At 46.7% G+C, this 19,894-nt stretch overlaps 2 protein-coding genes across 2 annotated transcripts; both read right to left on the bottom strand.

Annotated features, from left to right (window-relative positions):
* Positions 1–3,713: 3,713 nt before the first annotated feature.
* On the bottom strand, positions 3,714–4,655 carry LOC142827535 (olfactory receptor 52E4-like). Its single transcript, XM_075923141.1, has one exon. The coding sequence runs from the start codon at positions 4,653–4,655 to the stop codon at positions 3,714–3,716; it is 942 nt and encodes a 313-aa protein (XP_075779256.1).
* A 7,676-nt stretch (positions 4,656–12,331) lies between these two features.
* On the bottom strand, positions 12,332–13,279 carry LOC142827540 (olfactory receptor 51E1-like). The gene has a single exon (XM_075923144.1). It carries the CDS (start codon positions 13,277–13,279, stop codon positions 12,332–12,334), a length of 948 nt encoding a protein of 315 aa, XP_075779259.1.
* Positions 13,280–19,894: the final 6,615 nt, after the last annotated feature.

Genomic DNA, 19,894 nt, shown 5'->3' on the forward strand with positions numbered 1-19,894 from the left:
GATTTGTCTAGGTCGCTGTGGACCCCATCTCTATCGTGTAGTATATCTGCCTCTTCCCCTAGTTTGGTGTCATCTGTAAACTTGCTGAGGGTTCAGACCAACCCAGCTCATTAATGAAAATATTGGACAAAACCAATCGCAGGTCCAATTTGTGGGGTGCTCCGCTTGATACTCCAAAACCAGTTCCAGGTCCAACCCATGGGGCACTGTGCTAGATATTGGCTGCCAACTATATACTGAGCTATTGATCACTACTCATTGAGCCTGACGATTCAGCCAGCTTTCTAACCACCTTATCTTTCATTCATCCAAGCCGTACAGACCTTTTTGCTGTCTGAATATCTCCACACCCTGTTCTGCTGGGCCAGATTCTGTGATCTCCCCCAGACAAGTCACGGAGTTGGAGTTATCACCTCCCTGAAGAGCAAAGAAGATTCTGAACCACTTCCGATCTGGGAGTATTCAGTTTTAGGGCTCAGCTCCTAGGAAACCAACCTTCAAAAGGGACTGAAACTTAAAAAAAAAACCCATTTCCTATGAATAAAAGTTTTACACAAAGAAAGCTCATGAAGAAGTTTGCCCTCTTTATCTTTGAAAAGAGAGTTATACGCGGTGGTTGTCACATTCCCCCAGGTAATAATTAGTTACACTGAGCCTGACAGTAAACAAAATGTTCTTTTAATACAAAGAAGAGGGTTTTCGTGGTTAGAAGTGAAAACAGATTAAAGTAAGTTATTAAAAACTGAAATGAAAGAAAATGCATAGCTAGTCCTAATTCACTAAAATCTTATTGAAAGCAGATTCGTATCCTGAAGAACTGTTCTTATTTGAGGCAAGTCTTCAAGTCAAAGATGATCTTTGGTTTTGCTTGGATTTCCAGCCTTCTTTAGAATGGTCTTTGTATTCTAGTGTGCCAGGCTGTTCCCCCAAGCCAGCTGAAGACAAAGACCTTATAACTTTCTCTTGCTAAAATAGTCTTCCACACAAGGAAGGAATCTTTTGCTCTCCATTCTTCCTTCCATGGAAAACTACCTGGCTCAAAATGGAATCCAAGTACCAGGTGGTACACTCACATGTCTTACTAGTCTAATCACCTTTAGCGTTACAAGAGAAACAAAGCTGTTTACAAGTTGTTAAGTTGATCAGTAAGGCATCTGAAGCATCAGTAATGGCTCGTATTAGCACAGTTCAAACTACAAACAATCTCATCGTTCTTATTTTTTCTCTTCACGTATAAGAATGATACACACACCAAAACAGGACATACAGATCCAGCAGATGGCACTTTTAAAACTGAGAGGTTACAGGAGTTGTTTTGTCCAAAGCATCTCCAAGTGATGCATATTTATATTTATAAGCCAATTTTCATAAAGCGTGGGGGGAACAGACACACCCGTATCAAAAGCTTTGATAAAGCTAACATGTTCATGAAAGATCAACCATCTCCAAGGAAGAATAAAGTGGTCTTAGAATCATAGAACCACAGAGCTGGAAGAGACCTCAGAAGGTCATCAAGTCCAGCCCCCTGCTCTAGACAGGACCAATTCCAACTAAATCAAACCGGCCAGGGCTTTGTCAAGCCGAGACTTAAACACCTCTAGGGATGGAGACTCCACTACTTCCCTAGGTAACCCATTCCAGTGCTTCACCACCCTCCTAGTGAAATAGTTTTTCCTAATATCCAACCTGGACCTCTCCCACCACAACTTGAGACCATTGCTCCTTGTTCTGCCATCTGTCTTCTGCCCACTTTAACATTTCGAATCATCCTGCTATGCTCCTGGAAATGACTCTCTCTCCACTTGACTCAGTATTCTTCTCAGCACAGTATTCCTCTTAGGGTGTGTCTAGACTACAGGGTTTTGTTGACAAAAGTGGACTTTTGGTGACAAAATTATACCTGCGTCTACACTGCCATTGACTTCTGTTGACATAATGTTGAAAGAACTCGGCAGTTTTGTCGACGGCGGTAAACCTCATTCTGCGAAGAATAACACCTTTTGTCGACAGAGTTCTATCAACAGAAGGCGTTAATGCATCTACACTGTCCTTTGCGTCTACACTGTCATGTCGACAAAGCGGCTTGCTTTGTCAACAGAACTGGCTGTAGTCTAGACGCACTTTGTCGACAGAGGCTTTGTCAACAGTATCTTTTGATAAAGCCTCTGTCGACAAAGAGTGTCTAGACAGTATGGGTGTGTCTAGACTACCTAGTTTTGTCGACAAAAGTGGACTTTTGTCGACAAAACAATACCAGCGTCTACACTACCGCGGAGTTCTGTCGACATAACGTCGACAGAACTCCGCGGTTTTGTCGACGCTGGTATACCTCATTTTACGAGGCATAACACTTTCTGTCGACAGAACTCTGTCGACAGAAGGTGTTATTGCCTGTAACACTGCGTCCAGACTACGGAGTTCTGTCGACAAAGCGGCTTGCTTTGTCGACAGAACTCCATGTGTCTGGACGCAAATTGTCGACGGAAGTTTTGTCGACAGTTTCTGTCGACAAAACTTCCGTCGACAAAACGCGGTAGTCTAGACGTACCCTATCTGTTGACAAAGCCTCTGTCGACAAAGAGCGTCTAGACAGTATCTGTTGACAAACCTCTGTCGACAAAGAGCGTCTAGACAGTATCTGTCGATAAAGCCTCTGTCAACAAAGAGCGTCTAGACAGTATCTGTTGACAAAGCCTCTGTCAACAAAGAGCATCTAGACAGCATCTGTTGACAAAGCCTCTGTTGACAAAAGCCTGTAGTCTAGACGTACCATCACAGTGCCCATGAAGGTTCATCCTCATGGTTCTTTCACCTGCTAGCTGGTTTGCTGTTACATCTGGCATCTTTGGCTAGCTTTTCTTCACATTCTCTTTTGGCCTTCCTAATGTTCCCTTCATACTTCATTTGCCAGAGTCTATGTCCCTTTCCGTTTTCCTCACTGGGTTTTAACACCCACTCTTTCAAGGACTTTTAACTCTTGTTGCATCTATTGCTTTGTAGTTCAGTTATGGTGGCACTTTTTTGGTTCTCCCTCTGTCAAATAACATGCTGGATACCTTTATTTTGAGCCTCTATTATGATGTCTTTAAGAAACTTCCATGCAGCTAGCAGGGATTTCACAGTTGCCCCTATGTCTTTTAATGGTCCTTCAATTAGCTTCCTCCTTTTACTGTATTTCCCCCTTGCAAAATTCAAGGCTGCCCTGTTGTGACTCTGTCGTGCTTTTCCAGTCAGAAGGATGTTTATGTTAATTATATGATAGTCATTACCACCAGGTGGTTTTAGCCATTTTCTTCGCTTGGACCATTGTTTGGGCCTATCTAGAAATACATGGGGTAGACAAAGGGACCTCAGGGCTCCCTTGACCAGCAACTGGAAAAGTGGCAACCCCATGAGATAATGAGTTGTACAAAGACTGATTCTTCAGTTTGTCACAGTGACAAAGCACAGTAATGTCAGGACAGGGTTAAACATTTTTCTTAGTGCCCAGTCAGAGATGGGTGACACCCACTTGATGATTGTCTTTTCTGTTCACTCCCTCTGGGGTACCTGGCATTGGTCTCTGTTGGAAGACAAGATACCGGGCAAGGTGGACCTTTCATTGTTCCCAGTATGTTTCCCATTATGTAGGGAAGAGGCCCCAGCACCATGTCACCAACCACCTCTTCACTTATCTCAGTCTCAGATCCAGTGCACCAACGGCAATTTTAGGTCTATTTTTGAGCAAAGATCCGGGGCAGTCTGTTCCGAATCTGTTTGGTCCTAACCCCATAGATGATGGGATTTAGCATGGGGGGCATCAAGAGATACAAGTTGGAAATGAGAACGTGGAAATGCAGAGCCACATTCTGGCCAAATCGGTTCATGAGGGAAATGAAAAGACCAGGGATATAAAAGGCTAAAATGACACAGAGGTGAGTTCCACAGGTCCCAAAAGTCTTGAGCCGGGCATCCTTTGTGGGCAGTCTGAAGATGGCCCTGAGGATCCAGGTATAGGATAGGGCAATAAAAATCACATCTAGACCCAACACGCAGAGTAGCACAAAGAGGCCATAGTAACTACTCACACGAATGTCAGCACAGGCCAGGTTCACTACAGCTATGTGTGCACAATATGGCTCAGGGATTATGTTGGTTCTGCAATATGGCCACTGCCTTGCCAGGAAGGGATAGGGCAGCACAATTACTGCTCCACGCAGCACGATGGCCAGGCCAGTTTTGGCCACCATGCAGTTTGTCAGGATAGTGGAATGCCTCAGGGGATCACAAATGGCCACGTAGCGATCAAACGCCATGGCCACAAAGATTCCAGACTCTGTTGTCAAGAAGCAGTGAATGAAGAACATCTGGGTGAGGCAGGCACTGAAATCGATCTCCCTGGAATTGAACCAGAAGATTGTCAATGCCTTGGGAAGGATTGAGGTGCATAGGACCAGGTCGGTGATGGCCAACATGCAGATGAAATAGTACATGGGCTCATGGAGGCTCGGCTCTGTCTTCACAATGAATAGGATTGTGAAGTTCCCCAAGATGGCCATGGCATACATGGTGCAGAAGGGGATGGAGAGCCAGACATGGGCTGTCTCCAGGCCAGGAATGCCCAAAAGGATGAAGGTGGAGGGGTTGGTGAAGTTATTTGTGCTGTAATCCGACATCAAAAGAGGAGAAGGTGTCCTTCTCTGAAGCCGAACGATGTCACCCGTATGTTCCCCTGACTTCTGCTATGTACCAAGGTTCTCAGGTGACGGGCAGAGTAGAAATGCCTGGATGGAGAGACAGTGTTAGTACATCACACTATATGCACCACCAGAAGCTGTTCTCATGATTGAAAATCATTGGTCACACACTGAAAAATATCATTTTGACAATTCAGGGAAATGAGTTATGATCAACCCACTAATGCCAGTCCCATGTGTTAGGATTTGCCATGTGTCAATAGTCCCTATATGTTGTGCTGAGGGTAACTGTAATGGGAACCAAAAGAAACACGGGTGTGGATTCTGTTCCCTACTGCAGTGAAACCCAGGTTAGAGAGTCCGTGCTGTAGGAGTTCCCCATTCATTCAGTTGCTAAAAATCGGAGAGTAGGAAAATACCAAACCAGGACATGTGTCGGGGTGATCATCCCCATCAGCTAGTGATGTAGAACCGTGTGCAACCCACACACTATTCTGCTCCCAATGGAACAGGGTGGAGAATTACCTGGTCTGGACATTCCCTCAGTTTGGTCCCCCCGTCACTCTGAAGGAAACAACAGATGGAAAGAGGGTTTCCCAGGTGGGCTAAGATAACGGGGGAGGTTGCCATATGTGGAGGGACTGGAGAATCTGGAAGAGACAGAAAAGTTGGCATTTGACGGAGAACAGAACAAAAGAATGGAGCTGATTACATTCACATGGAGCACCAGAGAACAATTCCCAATCAGTAATACCTACAGACACTTCAAAGGGCTGATACCCCAAAGCTGAGGAAAATTATTGGTAAAACTGATTGGGAGGAAAACATTAGACAGAAAAATGGGAACATAAATTGGGACTTCATTAAGAAGAGTTTCTTAGACAACTACAGAGCCACTGTTCCACAGCCAAAAAGGTGAGACGTTTGGACAAAAAAACTCTTCAGTCCCAAAGTGCAGGCAGCAGTTGGAGAGGAGGGAGCGAAAAAGGGAAAAATTGACGGCAAGCACCACAAATTGGAAGTAAGGAAAATTGATAACGGATGTGAATGTCAAAACATAACAGAAGAACATAAGACTGGTCATCCTGGGTCAGACCAAAAGTGCATCTTGCCCAGTATCCTGTCTGCTGACAGTGACCAATGCCAGGTGGCCCAGAGGGAGTGAACAGAACAAGGAACCATCAAGTGATCCCTCGCCTGTCACCCATTTCCAGGTTCTGACAAATGAAGGCCAAGAACATCATTCCGACCCATCCTGGCTAATAGCCATTTATGGACCTAACCTCCATGAATTTATCTAATTCGTTTTTGAACCCTGTTAAAGTCCTGGTCTTCACAACATCCTCTGGCAAGGAGTTCCACAGATTGACTGTGTGCTACATGAAGAAAAACGTCTTTTTGTTTGTTTTAAACCTGCTACCTATTAATTTCATGTGGTGACCCCTACTTCTGGGAACAAGTAAATAACTTTTCTTTATTCACTTTTTCCATACTTGTCATGATTTTATAGACCTTTATCACATCCCCTTTATTCTCCTCTCTTCTAGCTCAAAAGTCCCAGGGTTTTTAATCTGTCTTCATATGTCTCCCGTTCCAAACCCATAATCACTGTCGCCCTTTTCAGAAAATTTTCCAATGCTAAGATAAATTAAAGTCTGTGAAAAATCCATCATTAACAGAGCTAAGGATAACCAAAATGATATTATTAAGTATATTAAGGGAAAAAATATATGTATAAAAAAGGATCTGCCATTTCCTAGAAGGAGAAAGAAAAGTCATTAATGTTGCAGAAAAGGTGGATATATTCATGAAATATTTCTGTTCTGCATTCACAAAGAAGCACTTTTATGAACTGATGTCACATGAGTTGATGATATCATTTCCTGTCCATTAGCAGTTTAGGAGGCTGTTAATCAGTGTGTGCAATAGAATGTGGCGTGTCAAACACATGGGGTATGAAATGAGTGATCAACTACACCAGTGTTTCTCCAAGTGTGGAGACTTACAGGGGAGTCACAGCTGCCGTCTTACCCAGGGTCCTTTGTGCCACTTCCGGGGATTCCAGAAGTTTGCTCCCTTTCCACAGCTTCTCTGCAGCACAGTGACTGCAGGAGGGGTGAGTCAAGCACTTTTTTTTTCTGCTTAACAACTTTCTTTGTCTCCCCTTTTCTTTTTTTTCCTTAACAATTTTGGTGGGGGGGGGGGTCACACAAATGCAATGAGCATTTTAGGGGGTCACGGTATCAAAAAGTTTGAAAACCCCTGAACTACACAAACACATTTGCACCCAGAAGTGCGCAATTAAGCAGCGTCATAACTAGATTTTTTTCTTAATGGCAAATAAAAGAATGAAATAGAAAATATGAACTAGAAACAGAACATTTACAGAATCTCACAACTGAAGAGCTGGGGTGAGGTTAATTAATGCCTGTCACCAACATGCTTTATGGAAAACTCCTGCCTGAATACGAGTGCATATTTGGCTGAGAAAAGGACCTGCACCGATGCAGGAGACCGATTTCTCTGAAGCACTTGGTGTAATAGGGAACCTGACAGATAAAGGTGGACACTCCATAATACCAGCAAAACTCTTGTAAAATGGACTGGCATCTGGTCACTCCCGGATCTCAGACTGCTGATGTCCAAGGGCCCCTGTCAGCCAATGGGGTGTATCTAGTGTGGCCCTGCAGCGATCACTGGTAGGCCTCATGCGATTCGATAGTTGTGTCAATGAACAGGAAGCAAATGGAAAATATTTAGAGATAAAACTTGTGTCTGAGCCAAAGGCCGGAAGGGGGGTTACAAGGAGGAGGCCAGGGCAGGCACCGATGGATCTGGAGCGTCAGCCGAGCTGGGCTCGTGCACACACAACGTGTAATACAATCACACACAGGCAATGCAGGCTCCACCACAGAATGGGGCATTGTGTTATGGAACCTAGGGACACTGCTCCTCCTTTCCTATGGCTTGGGTAGGTAGCAATGACCACAAGTTTATATTGGAGTTTAGTAGCCAGCACAATGCCCCAGCAGTCAACTGGAGAATAGCCCCCCCAGAAAAGAACGAAGGGGACACTCAGAGATGACCTGTCTGTTGTGTGTCCCCGGTAACCATCCCATAAAGCTATTGGACTCATTTTCCATTTATAGAGGGTTTGCCCACATCTCCCATGAGATGGCCTGACACAACTCAGTCTGCCCCAGTGCTTCCTTAATGGCATCAAGCAGGCGCGGTGTGTTTTGTGCAATCAAAGGGCTCTCTGTGGATCTCCATGCAGCCTCAGCATCAAGGCTGGGTGTGAGACTCTTGGTGTGGTTCAGAGCTACAAGAGTTTAACAGCATCTTTGGTGGACTCTGCAGGCCAGGGTGCTGCGGGATCTTCATATTTGCATTGACTCAGTTAAGGAACTTCAGAGGGCGAGCGGAGTTAGTCTGTAACTAGAAAAACTAAAAAAACAACAAATAGTCCAGCAGCTCCTTAAAGACAAACAAAACATGTCGAGGGGATCATGAGCTTTTGATCTGAAGAAGTGGGTTGTACCCACGAAAGCTCATGCTCCCATTGACATGTTTTGTTCGTCTTTAAGGTGTTGCAGGACTATCCGTTGTTTTTTAAGTTTTTACAGTTAAGGAAGTGAGGTATTTGAGTGGCTATTCTGTTCGGTGGAGGTTGGATATGAGATAAGAGCAGGAGCCAGCCAGCTGGAGTGTCTGTGAGATCCTGACACAGTGCATAGCATTGCTGAGTTGAGTTTCCTCCCTTCTCACCCGTGGGTCTGTGATTCTATCACGCAAAATCCTAGTTTAGACAAAGCTTTAGTCAAACACAAATCATGTGGCTCAAAAGAGGGACAATTGGGTGAAATGTCATGGTCTGTGTTATACAGAAATTCAGACACAGTAACCCTTACACCCTATGAATCTAGTAACAAAAGAAGTAGATCAGGCATTTCTGTGTACTGTGTTTCATGGCGCACAGTCAAGGGAGCATTGAAATTCCGAACATAAAACACTGAAGAAAATTGTTCACAAAATATCTATTTGCCTGTGCAACCTCCTGCCACTGACAGTATTGGAGAAAATGGATGGGATATTGCTGGTGATCTTGGTGTCATGATATTTAGTTAAGGCTGCCTGACAACTTCAACACTGAACAAATTCATTTTCAGTTTATAAATGGGCGGAACTTTAGCTACTTTGCCTGAAATTCCCCACCTTGGGTGTCTGCGTCTGGCTTATTTCTTTTTGAAAGTCTCAGGCATCACAGAGAAGCCAGTTAAGCCAGGGAAGAAGATGTCTGGCCCATGTTGTAAAATGTTTACCAGGGTTGTGCCCCAGCATCCCTCTGCTTCCCAGCAGATACAAGTCAGGAAACAGCCTTCCATTAACACCCAGATCCCTGAGATCTGAGAGGAGGAGATGACAGGGTCTGTAGCCAGACAGGAACCCCCTCTCCCCGTAACATCCATCTTTGCTTGCCTGGAGCACACCGGGCATAGAGAGAGAGCAGTAAAATCAGCATAGTCTTTGATGCCTTGACAAAAGGCCCGGATATGCTGGCTGCTGTGACCGTGGATGGCTGTAAACAGAGATACACCAATTGTTGACCTCGAGGCTGCGAGAACTGCCTTGACTGAAACCCATATTGATGCGAACACACATCCGTCCGCGGGGGGAGGAATCTCTCACCCAGTAAAGAATGTCCAGTACTCACAATTTAGTTATCTCTCTTGCAAGTGTAAATTAAGTTGAAACTCCCTTGTAAGAACTGGCATCACAAAGATGGACGAGTACAATTTGGCATCTTAGATAAGAAAGAGGATACGGGCCCCTATGGGTATATAGATGGGTCCAGCAGCACATTTACTCTGAGTGTCAATCTACCATCTATCTGCTGGTCGGGTTAGGTGTTTGACCTCCCGAGATTCCACGGGGACGCCCACCTCGTATTCGTCTTTCCTAGAAATTGAGGGACCGGCCCTGGCCTGATATGCTGGAGTCGAGAGGCACAGAAGGGGGTAAAAATTGTACCTGGATGTGTCCTTTGTCTTAAGTGTACACATAGACTTAGAGCTCTTTAAAGATTAAGCTGTCACTTGGTACCATTATTTCTATTTTCTATCTTTATTTTCTTTGTAAACATTTTTAAGATCTATATTTGCTAGCAGTTAAGAAATAGAGCAATAGCCATTGTAACCATATGATTTATAACCTTCTTTAATAAACCTGTAACTGTTTAAGCTTTTAACCTGACTCCTTCAGTTGCTGTAACAGAACCAAGCACAATTTAAAAGAACTCCAGCCGGTCATAAGGGACAGATACAGGCAGAGCTGGGCGTTTGGATCATGATGCTTCCAAGGGACAGATCCGTAGGGGCGTGTGTCAGCCTTCCCTAGGCTGCCCGCTGCGAAGGGATCATGTATCCTAGCAGTCAAAGTCTGAGGTGTAATAAGCTCTCCCTGTAAACTCTGAGGCATCTGTAAGCCTGTTGGCTGCCTACCGTGAAGGAACCTGGTCCTAGTTGTCAAAGACACGGACGTTAAACTTCTCGGGGTGCCCGTCGGTCTTCCCTAAGGCTGCCCGCTGTGACGGGACTCAGATGTAACACACACACACACACACACACACACACACACACACACACACACACACTGCCCTGACCATCGGCTGACAGTGTCTGTGCATTCACACACAGCTGGCTCTTGAGCTCTTTACTCAGGTCTAATTCCAAAGGGAGTTTTGCTTCAGTGAGGGCTGAGTGAAGTATGGTCCCTGGCCAAAGAATATTTTCCTGTATTGTCCATCTACTAAAACCTTTCATCCTAAAAGGTCCACTTTGCAAGTGAAGTCCAGCTGCCTTGGGGCTAGAGGCCATCTCAAAGAGGGAAATTTTAGCCAATAACACTGGAATAAAACTCACCCTTTCTGTGTCAAGCACCCCAGAATGTTTATGTCTGTGCAAAGCAGAAAGGACCCAGACTTACTGTTGATCTGATCTTGGGCTGTGGAACAGGGGAGCCCCTCAGCCAGAGCTGGTACCTGTGAGTGCTGAGAGGGACGTGTCTTCCCTGGGAACCCCCTTCAGGCAGCCGCATCCCGCACCTCTCTCAACCCAGCGTCTGCTGCAGCGTCCCGCGCCGAGAGCCGACACAGGGCTGGGCACTGGTTATAAAACAGCTCTGGGCTGTCCCAGTGGGGTTCACTCGGCCTCTGGGGGAGAAGCGGCATCTGGACGTAAACAAGCTGGAGCACAAAGACTTTCTAGGCAGTGACTCTCCAGTGACTTTTTCCATGTCTGGGCTTCTGGGCTATTTATTGAGCTGGAGCAATAAGCAGCAATTAAGGAGCCTTCCCAAAAGGAGAAGAGAACTCCTGGGCTCTGGGCTGAGTCCGAGGAATTGGCTGCTCTGGGCGTTTGGAGCTCTGTGACTGACAGGAGCTGGGTTTGGGCCCCAAGGAGCCCAGCAGAACATTGCACCTTTCCCACGGCAGTTCAGACCTAGCTTTGTCGCACTTTGTCAGTCAGGGGTATGAAAAAACACCCCCCTGGTCAACCATGGACGGCACTGGGTCAGCAGGAGCAGCTCCTTGTGGGGTAGGAGGGGGAATGGTGCTGGCAACAGAGCTCTCTCTCATGGGCACAGAGGTGCTGCGTGGCAGATCGTACAGGGGCAGGGCTGTGCTGCCTGTAGGGAGACTCAGCCACCCTCAGGTTATTACACATGGATGCAGAAATGTAAAGAGCCCAGCGAGCTTCAAAAGAGTGAAACATTCCACAGGTAAAAGTTTCACCTTCAGAGAAATGCGAGGCGAGTGCTTTGACCCACTCCTTAGAGAGACAAGAGGGCAAACTCTTTCACTGGGAACTTTCCTTGCATAGACACCACCCTGGTAGAACTCACTAGTGAAAGGATCTGAGTCCTCAGTCCCACAGATACTGTCAACAAAGCCTCTGTCGAAAAAAAGAGCGTCTAGACGACAGCCAGTTCTGTTGACAGAGCAAGCCGCTTTCTTGACAGAGCGTCTAGACGCTCTCTTTTGAAAATGCACAGTGTGGCTGCAATAGCACCGGGTTTTGGCATAACTCTGTCGACAAAGGCGTTATTCCTCGTAGAATGAGGTTTACTGCCGCGCTCTGTCGACTTACTGTTTACAGAACTCTGCGGTAGTGTAGACGCAGGTATAGTTTTGTCGACAAAAGTCCACTTGTGTCGACAAAACCCTGAAGTTTAGTCACCCCCCACACAGCTGAGTTCACTGTTCTCTCCCCCTCCCCCAACACATGAACACCACCACCACAGAGCAATACGGATACTGAACCTTTTCCTGTCTGAGGAAAATGCAGTTTAGGGCTCAGCGTCCAGGGAAAGCGCTCCCCAAATGGGATCAGAACCCCAACTACATCATCCAGGTAAGCCCCCTTTAACAATGAAAGGGGAATGTGCAACAATTAGTTACTCTGGGCTTGATAGTAAATAAAGGGATTTTATTAAGTACAGGCAGTAGGATTTCAGTGGCTACAAGTGCAAACAGGCCACGCAAAGTGAATTACAAACTTAAAGTAACAGGAATTCAGAGAAAAAGGCCCAGCACCATGCAACCAACCAGCTCTTCTCTGATCTCAGTCTCAGAATGAGAGCAACAAGGGAAAACTTTACGTCCCCTTTTGAGCAAAGAGACGGAGCAGCCTGTTATGGATCTGTTTGGTCCTCACCCCATAGATGATGGGATTTAGCATGGGGGGCATCAAGCGGTACAAGTTGGAAATGAGAACTTGGAAATGCAGGGGCATGTTCTGGCCAAAGCGGTTTGCAAGGGATATGAAAAGACCAGGCACATAGAAGGCTAAGATGGCGCAGATGTGGGAGCCACAGGTCCCAAAAGTCTTCAGCCGGGCATCTTTGGTGGGGAGTTTGAAGATGGCCCTGAGGATCTGGGTGTAGGACAGAGCGATAAAAATCCCATCCAGACCCAACACACAGAATAGCACAAAGAGGCCGTAGTAACTGCTGACACGAATATCAGCACAAGCCAGCTTCACCACGGCAATGTGTGAGCAGTACGGCTCAGGGATGATGTTGGTTCTGCAGTATGGCCACTGCCTGGCCAGTAAGGGACAGGGCAAGGCAAGCATGGCACCACGCAGCAGCACGGCCAGGCCGATCTTGGCCACCACGGGGTTTGTCAGGATGGTGGAATGTCTCAGGGGATGGCAGATGGCCACGTAGCGATCCAACGCCATGGCTATGAATATACCAGACTCCATTGCTGAAGAGCAGTGAAGGAAGAACATCTGGGTGAGGCAGGCATTGAAATTGATCTCCCTTGTTTTGGTCCAGAAAATGCTCAGCATTTTGGGCACAATGGATGTGGATAGCACCATGTCGGTGACGGCCAGCATGCAGAGGAAATAGTACATGGGCTCATGGAGGCTACACTCTCTCCTCACAATGAAGAGGATGGTGAAGTTCCCCAAGATGGCTATGATGTACATGGTGCAGAAGGGGATGGAGATCCAGACATGGGATGCTTCCAGACCAGGAATCCCCAGCAGGATGAAGGTGGAGGGGTTGGTGAAGTTTGTTGTACTGGAATCTGACATGGAATAAGGGAGAAGTTGTCCAGCTCTGAAGCAGAACGGTCTCACATGTACGTTCCCTTGACTTCTTGTATGTACTCAGACTCTTGTGTGAAGGTCACAGCACAAATTCCTGACTGGAAAGGCAATGTTCATTTGAGACACGACATGCACTGCTGGAGGCTTTTCTCATGTGTGAAGCATATTGGTCACTCTCCACACACTGTCCAATGACATTTGACTATTCAGAGAAGTGAGGTATGAACAGCCTACCAATGCCCATTCCACATTTTATGATTCTCCACGTATCTTTAGTTCCTATCTGTTGCGATGCAGGAAACCTGAATAGGCACCAGGAAGAAACATAAGTGTCAATTCTCATTATTTGTCTTCATTCCTTAACGCCAAGGCTAAAGAGTCCAAACTTTGATAAGTTCCCAATTCACCCAGTTGCTAAAAGTCTGAAAGTGAGGAAATAAGAAACCAAGACACATACCGGGGAAACATCCCAACCAGAACACCCCTCAGGGGAAGGCCTGGGAGTCATCACTGACAGCTCAATGGAAACAGCTAGAGATGCAGAACTGTGCCCAACACAAACACTGTTCCGGTGCCAACAGAATGGGGTGGAGAATTCCCTGGTCTGGACTTTCCCTCAGTTTTGCTCACCCAGGCTTGGTCTAAACTATAGGTTTTTTTCAGAAAAAGATACAGAAATTGTGCTCCCCAATTTACATAGCTTTTTCCGATCGCTTTCCCGGAAGAGGTTTTTCTGCTATTTGGCCCAGTCTAGATGGGCCTGAACTGTGGAAAAGACTCCTCTTTCAGTGGAACCCTTATCCCTCATAGAACGAGGAATTCACGGCTCCCCGAAAGAGTGTGTTTGCTCTACTCACAAAAAAAAGTGGAAGAGCAAACATGTTCCTTGGATGTGGCAGTTTTTCCGGGGTACCTCCAGTATTCCGGAAAACCCCCACAGTGTAGACATACCCACGGTCACTCTGAAGGACGTAACAGATAGAAAGAGGATTTCCCGGATGGGCTATAAGAGCAGGGGAAGGTGCCATATGTGGACAGATGGAAATGATTAGGGTGTGTCTAGACTACAGGATTTTGTCGACAAAAATGGACTTTTGTCGACAAAACTATACCTGCATCTACACTACTGCCATGTTCTGTTGACAGTAAGTAGACAGAACGCGGCAGTTTTGTCGATGGTGGTAAACCTCATTTTATGAGGAATAACGCCTTTTTTTCGACAGAATTCTGTCTAAAAAGGTGCTATTGCATCCACACTGTGCTTTTTCAAAAGAAAGTGTATAGACTCTGTCAAAAAAGCGGCTTGCTTTGTTGACAGAACTGGTTGTAGTAGAATCATAGAATCATAGAACCATAGAGCTGGAAGAGACCTCAGAAGGTCAAGTCCAGCCCCCTGCTCTAGGCAGGACCAATCCCAATTAAATCAACCCGGCCAGGGCTTTGTCAAGCCGAGACTTAAACACCTCTAGGGATGGAGATTTCACCACCTCCCTAGGTAACCCATTCCAGGACCTCACCACCCTCCTAGTGAAATAGTTTTTCCTAATATCTAACCTAGACCTCTCCCATTGTAACTTGAGACCATTGCTCCTTGTTCTGTCATCCGTCACTACTGAGAACAGCCTCGCTCAGTCCTTTCTGGAACCTCCTTTCAGGAAGTTGAAGGCTGCTATCAAATCCCTCCTCATTCTTCTTTTCTGTACACTAAACAAACCCAAATCCCTCAGCCACTCCTCACAGGTCATGTGCTCCAGCCCCCTCATCATTTTGGTTGCCCTTCACTGGACTCTCTCCAATGCATCCACATCCTTTCCATATTGGGGGGGGGGAGCCCAGATCTGGTTGCAATGCTATAGATATGGCCTCAGCAGAGCCAAATAAAGGGGAATAATCACTTCTCTAGATCTGCTGGCAGTGCTCTTTTTAATGCAACCTGATATTCCATTTACGTTCTTGGCTACAAGGGCACCCTGTTGACTCACATCCAGCTTCTCATCCACTGGAATCCTCAGGTTCTTTTCTGCAGAACTGCTACTTAGCCAGTCGGTTCCCAGCCTGTAACAATGCTTGAGATTCTTCCATCCCAAGTGCAGGTCTCTACACTTGTCCTTGTTGATCCTCATCAGATTTCTTGTGGCCCAATCCTCTAATTAAATCTAGGTCACTCTGGACCCTATCCCTGCCCTCCAGTGTATCTACTCTCCCTCTAACTTAGTGTCATCCATAAACTTGCTGAGGGTGCAATCCAGCCCCTCATCCAGGTCATTAATAAAGATGTTGAACAAAACCGGCTCTAAACCGATCCTTGGAGCACTCAACTAGAAACCAAACACCAACCTGACATTGAGCCATTAATCAGTACTCGTTGGGCCCGACAGCCTAGCCAGCTTTCTATCCATTTTACAGTCCATTTATCCAATCCATTCTTCCTTAACTTTCTAGCAAGAATATTGCGGAGACCGTATCAAAAGCTTAACTAAAGTCAAGGTATATCACATTCACCGACTTCCCCATGTCCACTTCCAAGAGCTTCAAAATGGATTCCCCGAGGATCCTCTCCATGATTTTTTCCAGGGACTGAGATAAGGCTGTAGTTCCCTGGATTGTCCTCCTTCCCTTTTTTGAAGATGGGCACTACATTTGCCTTTTTCCAGTCATCCGGGATCTCTCCCGATTTCCACGAGTTTTCAGAGATAATGGCCAAAGACTCCGCAGTGACATTTGCCAACTAGAGGAAGCACGGAGCCTGGAGTCTGGCACCTTAGACCCCTCGGCCATCCTGACATGGGCTGCTGTAAGATGAGGCGATGAAATATATTCCCATCTATTTTCAGTCAACAAGGCTTTTAAACAGCATCTAAAATAGAAACTTGAGGTCACAAAGCCAGGACTTGTGAGCTAATCTAGCATCTAGACACCCTATTTGCACCAGAAGTGTACTATCAGGCAGCATCAGAGCCAGAATTTATGTAAAGGCAAAGAAAAGGCAGATGTGTGTTAAATAGATCGTATTAAAAAAAAACCCTGAATATTTACAGAATTGACCAGTTTACGACACAATAGAAAAACTGGTCTGGGCTTAGTTAATGCTAGTCACTGATATGCTTCATGGAAAAATCATTCATTAATATGAGTGAGAAAGGGAACTGCATTTGGATGAGAAGGAGAACAGGGCAGATGCAATACACCTTGATTTCTCTGAGGTGTTTGATGTAAGAGGGAAACCTGACAGATCAAAAATGCACACTCTGCAATACCAGAAGAGCACCCACAAAATGCATTGAAATCTGGCCACTCCCCGATCCCAGACAGCTGTTGTCAAAGGGCCCCTGTCAGCCAACAACGGGGCTGTTTTTAGCGTGGTCCTGAAGGGATCACATGTGCGCCCGATGCCATTAGATATTTCCATCAATGAGCAGGAAGCAAATGGAAAATATCTGGAGATAAAATCCGTGCCTGAGCCAAAGGCTGGCAGAGGGATCACAAGGAGGAGGCCAGGACAGGCACCGATGGATCCGGAGTGCTGGCTGAGCGGGGCCCGTGCGCACACAGTGTTTGATACAGTCACATGCAGGCTGCAGACAAAGGAAATCTGAGGAGGTTCCACAAGGCCAGAAGAACGCCAGGCCCTGCTAGCGGCTGGGGAGGGACTGGCCGAGCAGCCATTCTGCTTCCCAGCAGATCAGCCAGAGCCCTGATATGCCGGGGAGGAGGTGACAGTGTCTGGGCAGTGACACACAGCCGGCTGCTGAGGGCCTGACTCAGTTCTTGCTCCCAGGGGAGTTTTGCCTCAGTGGGTCTGAGTCAACTCTGAGCCATGGCCAGAGAATATTGCTGTTTATTATTGATCTACTAGCATTTTTCATCCTAAAAAGCCCACTTGGCTGATGGCCTCTAGCCGCAGCTGCCTTTGGGCTAGAGACCATCAACAAAGAGGGACATTTTATACAATAACACTGGAATAAAACTCCTGGGGCAAGGGCCCTAATTGGTTTTGTACCCATGCAGAGCATAAATGACACCGACTTACTCTGTCCCATACCCACCTTGCTTTGTGGAGGAGGTTAGCTCCTGAGCTAGAGCTGAGTGCTGAGAGCGACGTGTCTTCCCTGGGAATCCCCGTCAGGCAGCCACATCCCACACCTCTCCCAGACCAGTATCTGCAGCAGCGTCCCTTGCCAAGAGCCGACACAAGGGTGTGCACTGGTTATAATACAGCTCTGCGCAATCCCAGTGGGGTTCATGCAGCAGTTGGGGGACAAGCAGCATCTGGATGCAAACAGTCTGGGGAACAGAGATTTTCTAGCTGATGACTTTCCAGTGACTCTTTCTATGTCTGGGCTTCTGGGCTATTTATCCAGCTTAAGGAGTAAACAGCAATTAAGGGCTCTTCCCAAGGGGAGATGAGAACGCTTGGACCCTGGGTGAGCCAGAGGAGTTGGCTGCTCTGTGCACTTGTGTATATTGTAAAAATGTTGTTGACTATTAAGAAAAATGCAGGTAATACCTAGGTCTCCATAGGCTCTTGTACCATTTAAATGCCCAGGTATGATCGGTGGAGACTGAACATACAGATCTGGAGTCAGATGACTGTGGGGAGTGAAAGCCAATTTCTGCAGGCACATGGGACTGTCCCTAAGGATACATCTACGCAACGTGTTATTTCGGAATAACGGATGTTAATTTGAAATAACATAGTGCACGTCTACACAGCAAGCTGTTATATCGCCAAAAGCCGAATTAAGCTACGTTGACTTCATCTGCGCAATTGATGTAGCTCTATTCAGCTTTTGCCCTGCTCTGTAGAGGTACCCTGTGGGACCAGAGAGCTGTGATTCACGACAGTAACAGCGCCTTTCACTGCAGGGTCGTCAAAACATTTAGGAAAAGAAAGTCCCTATGAGACTATCCCCTTTATACAGATGTGGAAACTGAGACCCAGACTTGTCACACAGAGATTGAGTGTCAGGATGACAGACAGAACCAGGTGTCCAGACTTTCTTGTAACCACGGTGTTGTCATCACGCCAAGAAGGAAATTGACCCCAACTCTGGCAGAGGCTGTGTGTTGGATGGGAAGCGGCCTGAACAGATCAAGGGGAATCTGAAGAATCCAAAAGAAGATGGAGTCTGTGAGCTCCCCATTCCTGGAAGGGGTGAACCCTAGGAAACCACTTCCCCTCCCACTCAGAGACCTGCCCACCCACACAGCGACTGGGGTCACTTCGGGGGAATAGACTCAGTAAAACACCAACCAAATGGTCCTGTGAATGGAGAGCCTCTGGGGGCCACTCCAGGGGCGAGGGTGTCTCCAATCTCCCTACATCTGCCCTGGAACAAGAGTACACGTAGGCTAATTGGGGGCATTTCTCTGTGCGGAGCCCCTGGGTCTGTCAGCGCTGGAACGGGACAGAACAGATTCCTGTCTCGGCCCGACAAAGGGGTTGTGCCCACCAGGGCACAAGTGACTAGCTGGAAAGCATGATTTGACCTCTGTGTGTAGCCAAAGGGAAGGGGGCGAGGTTGGTCTACTGAGTTGTTATGAGCATTATATGGATGGTGAAACCCTCCAGAGGCCTCGCTCCAGTGCAGAGTCCTTTGTGCCGGGCTCTTCACGAACACCCAGCCCCGTCACTAAGTAGCTTATCGAGTAGACAAGACAAACACACCGGCTACGTCTAGACGGGCAGGATTTTCCGCAAATGCTTTTAACGGAAAGGTTGTTCTGTTAAAAGCATTTGTGGAAAAGAGCGTCTAGATTGGCACGGACACTTTTGCGCAAAAGCACTTTTTGCAGAAAAGCGTCCGCGTCAATCTAGACACGGTTTCACGTAAGAAAGCCCCAACCGCCATTTTCGCCATCGGGGCTTTTTTGTGCAAAACAATACCGTGTTGTCTACACTGGCCCTCTTGTGCAAAAGCATTTGTACGAGAGGGCTTTTGCCCGAACGGGAGCAGCACAGTATTTCCGCAAGAACACTGACAATCTTACATGAGATCGTCAGTGTTCTTGTGGAAATTCAAGCGGCCAGTGTAGACAGCTGGCAAGTTTTTCCACAAAAGAAGCTGGTTTTGCAGAAAAACTTGCCAGTCTAGACGCAGCCGGTTGTGTAACACACCACCAAGGGGGCTGCATGTGAGGCAGCCGTCGTGCACAGCACTGCCCTGGCTGGTAGAAGTGTGTCCTGGGTGTTAACAGCAGAGCACAAGTTCAGGGGAACTAGTTCGGGGCTTCTGGGAATGGGCTATTAAGCAGCAGCTGCGCCCGACAAACACTCGGATAGTTTCACACTTTGCTTGTCAGAGTTTATGGTTCTTTGCATTTCCCTCACTGGGTTTTAAGTTGCTCTATTCAGAGGACACGGTCTTGTCTCTCACTGTTTCTTTTATGTTGGTGATCAGCACTTAGTGGCACTTTTTGGGTTCTCTAGCAGTGTCTGTTAGCCTGGGGCTCAGGTGTAGATCCCCTTTGTGAAATTCAATATTTTCACTTCAATTAGGACAAAATCAAGAATTGCCTTTGCTCTCATGGGTTCAAGGACTAGATGATCCAAGAAAGAGTCATGGAAGGAGTCAAGAAACTTTATCTCTGCAACACGAC

This window comes from Pelodiscus sinensis, chromosome 1 (assembly GCF_049634645.1).
Source record: "Pelodiscus sinensis isolate JC-2024 chromosome 1, ASM4963464v1, whole genome shotgun sequence".
Lineage (NCBI taxonomy): Eukaryota > Metazoa > Chordata > Testudines > Trionychidae > Pelodiscus > Pelodiscus sinensis.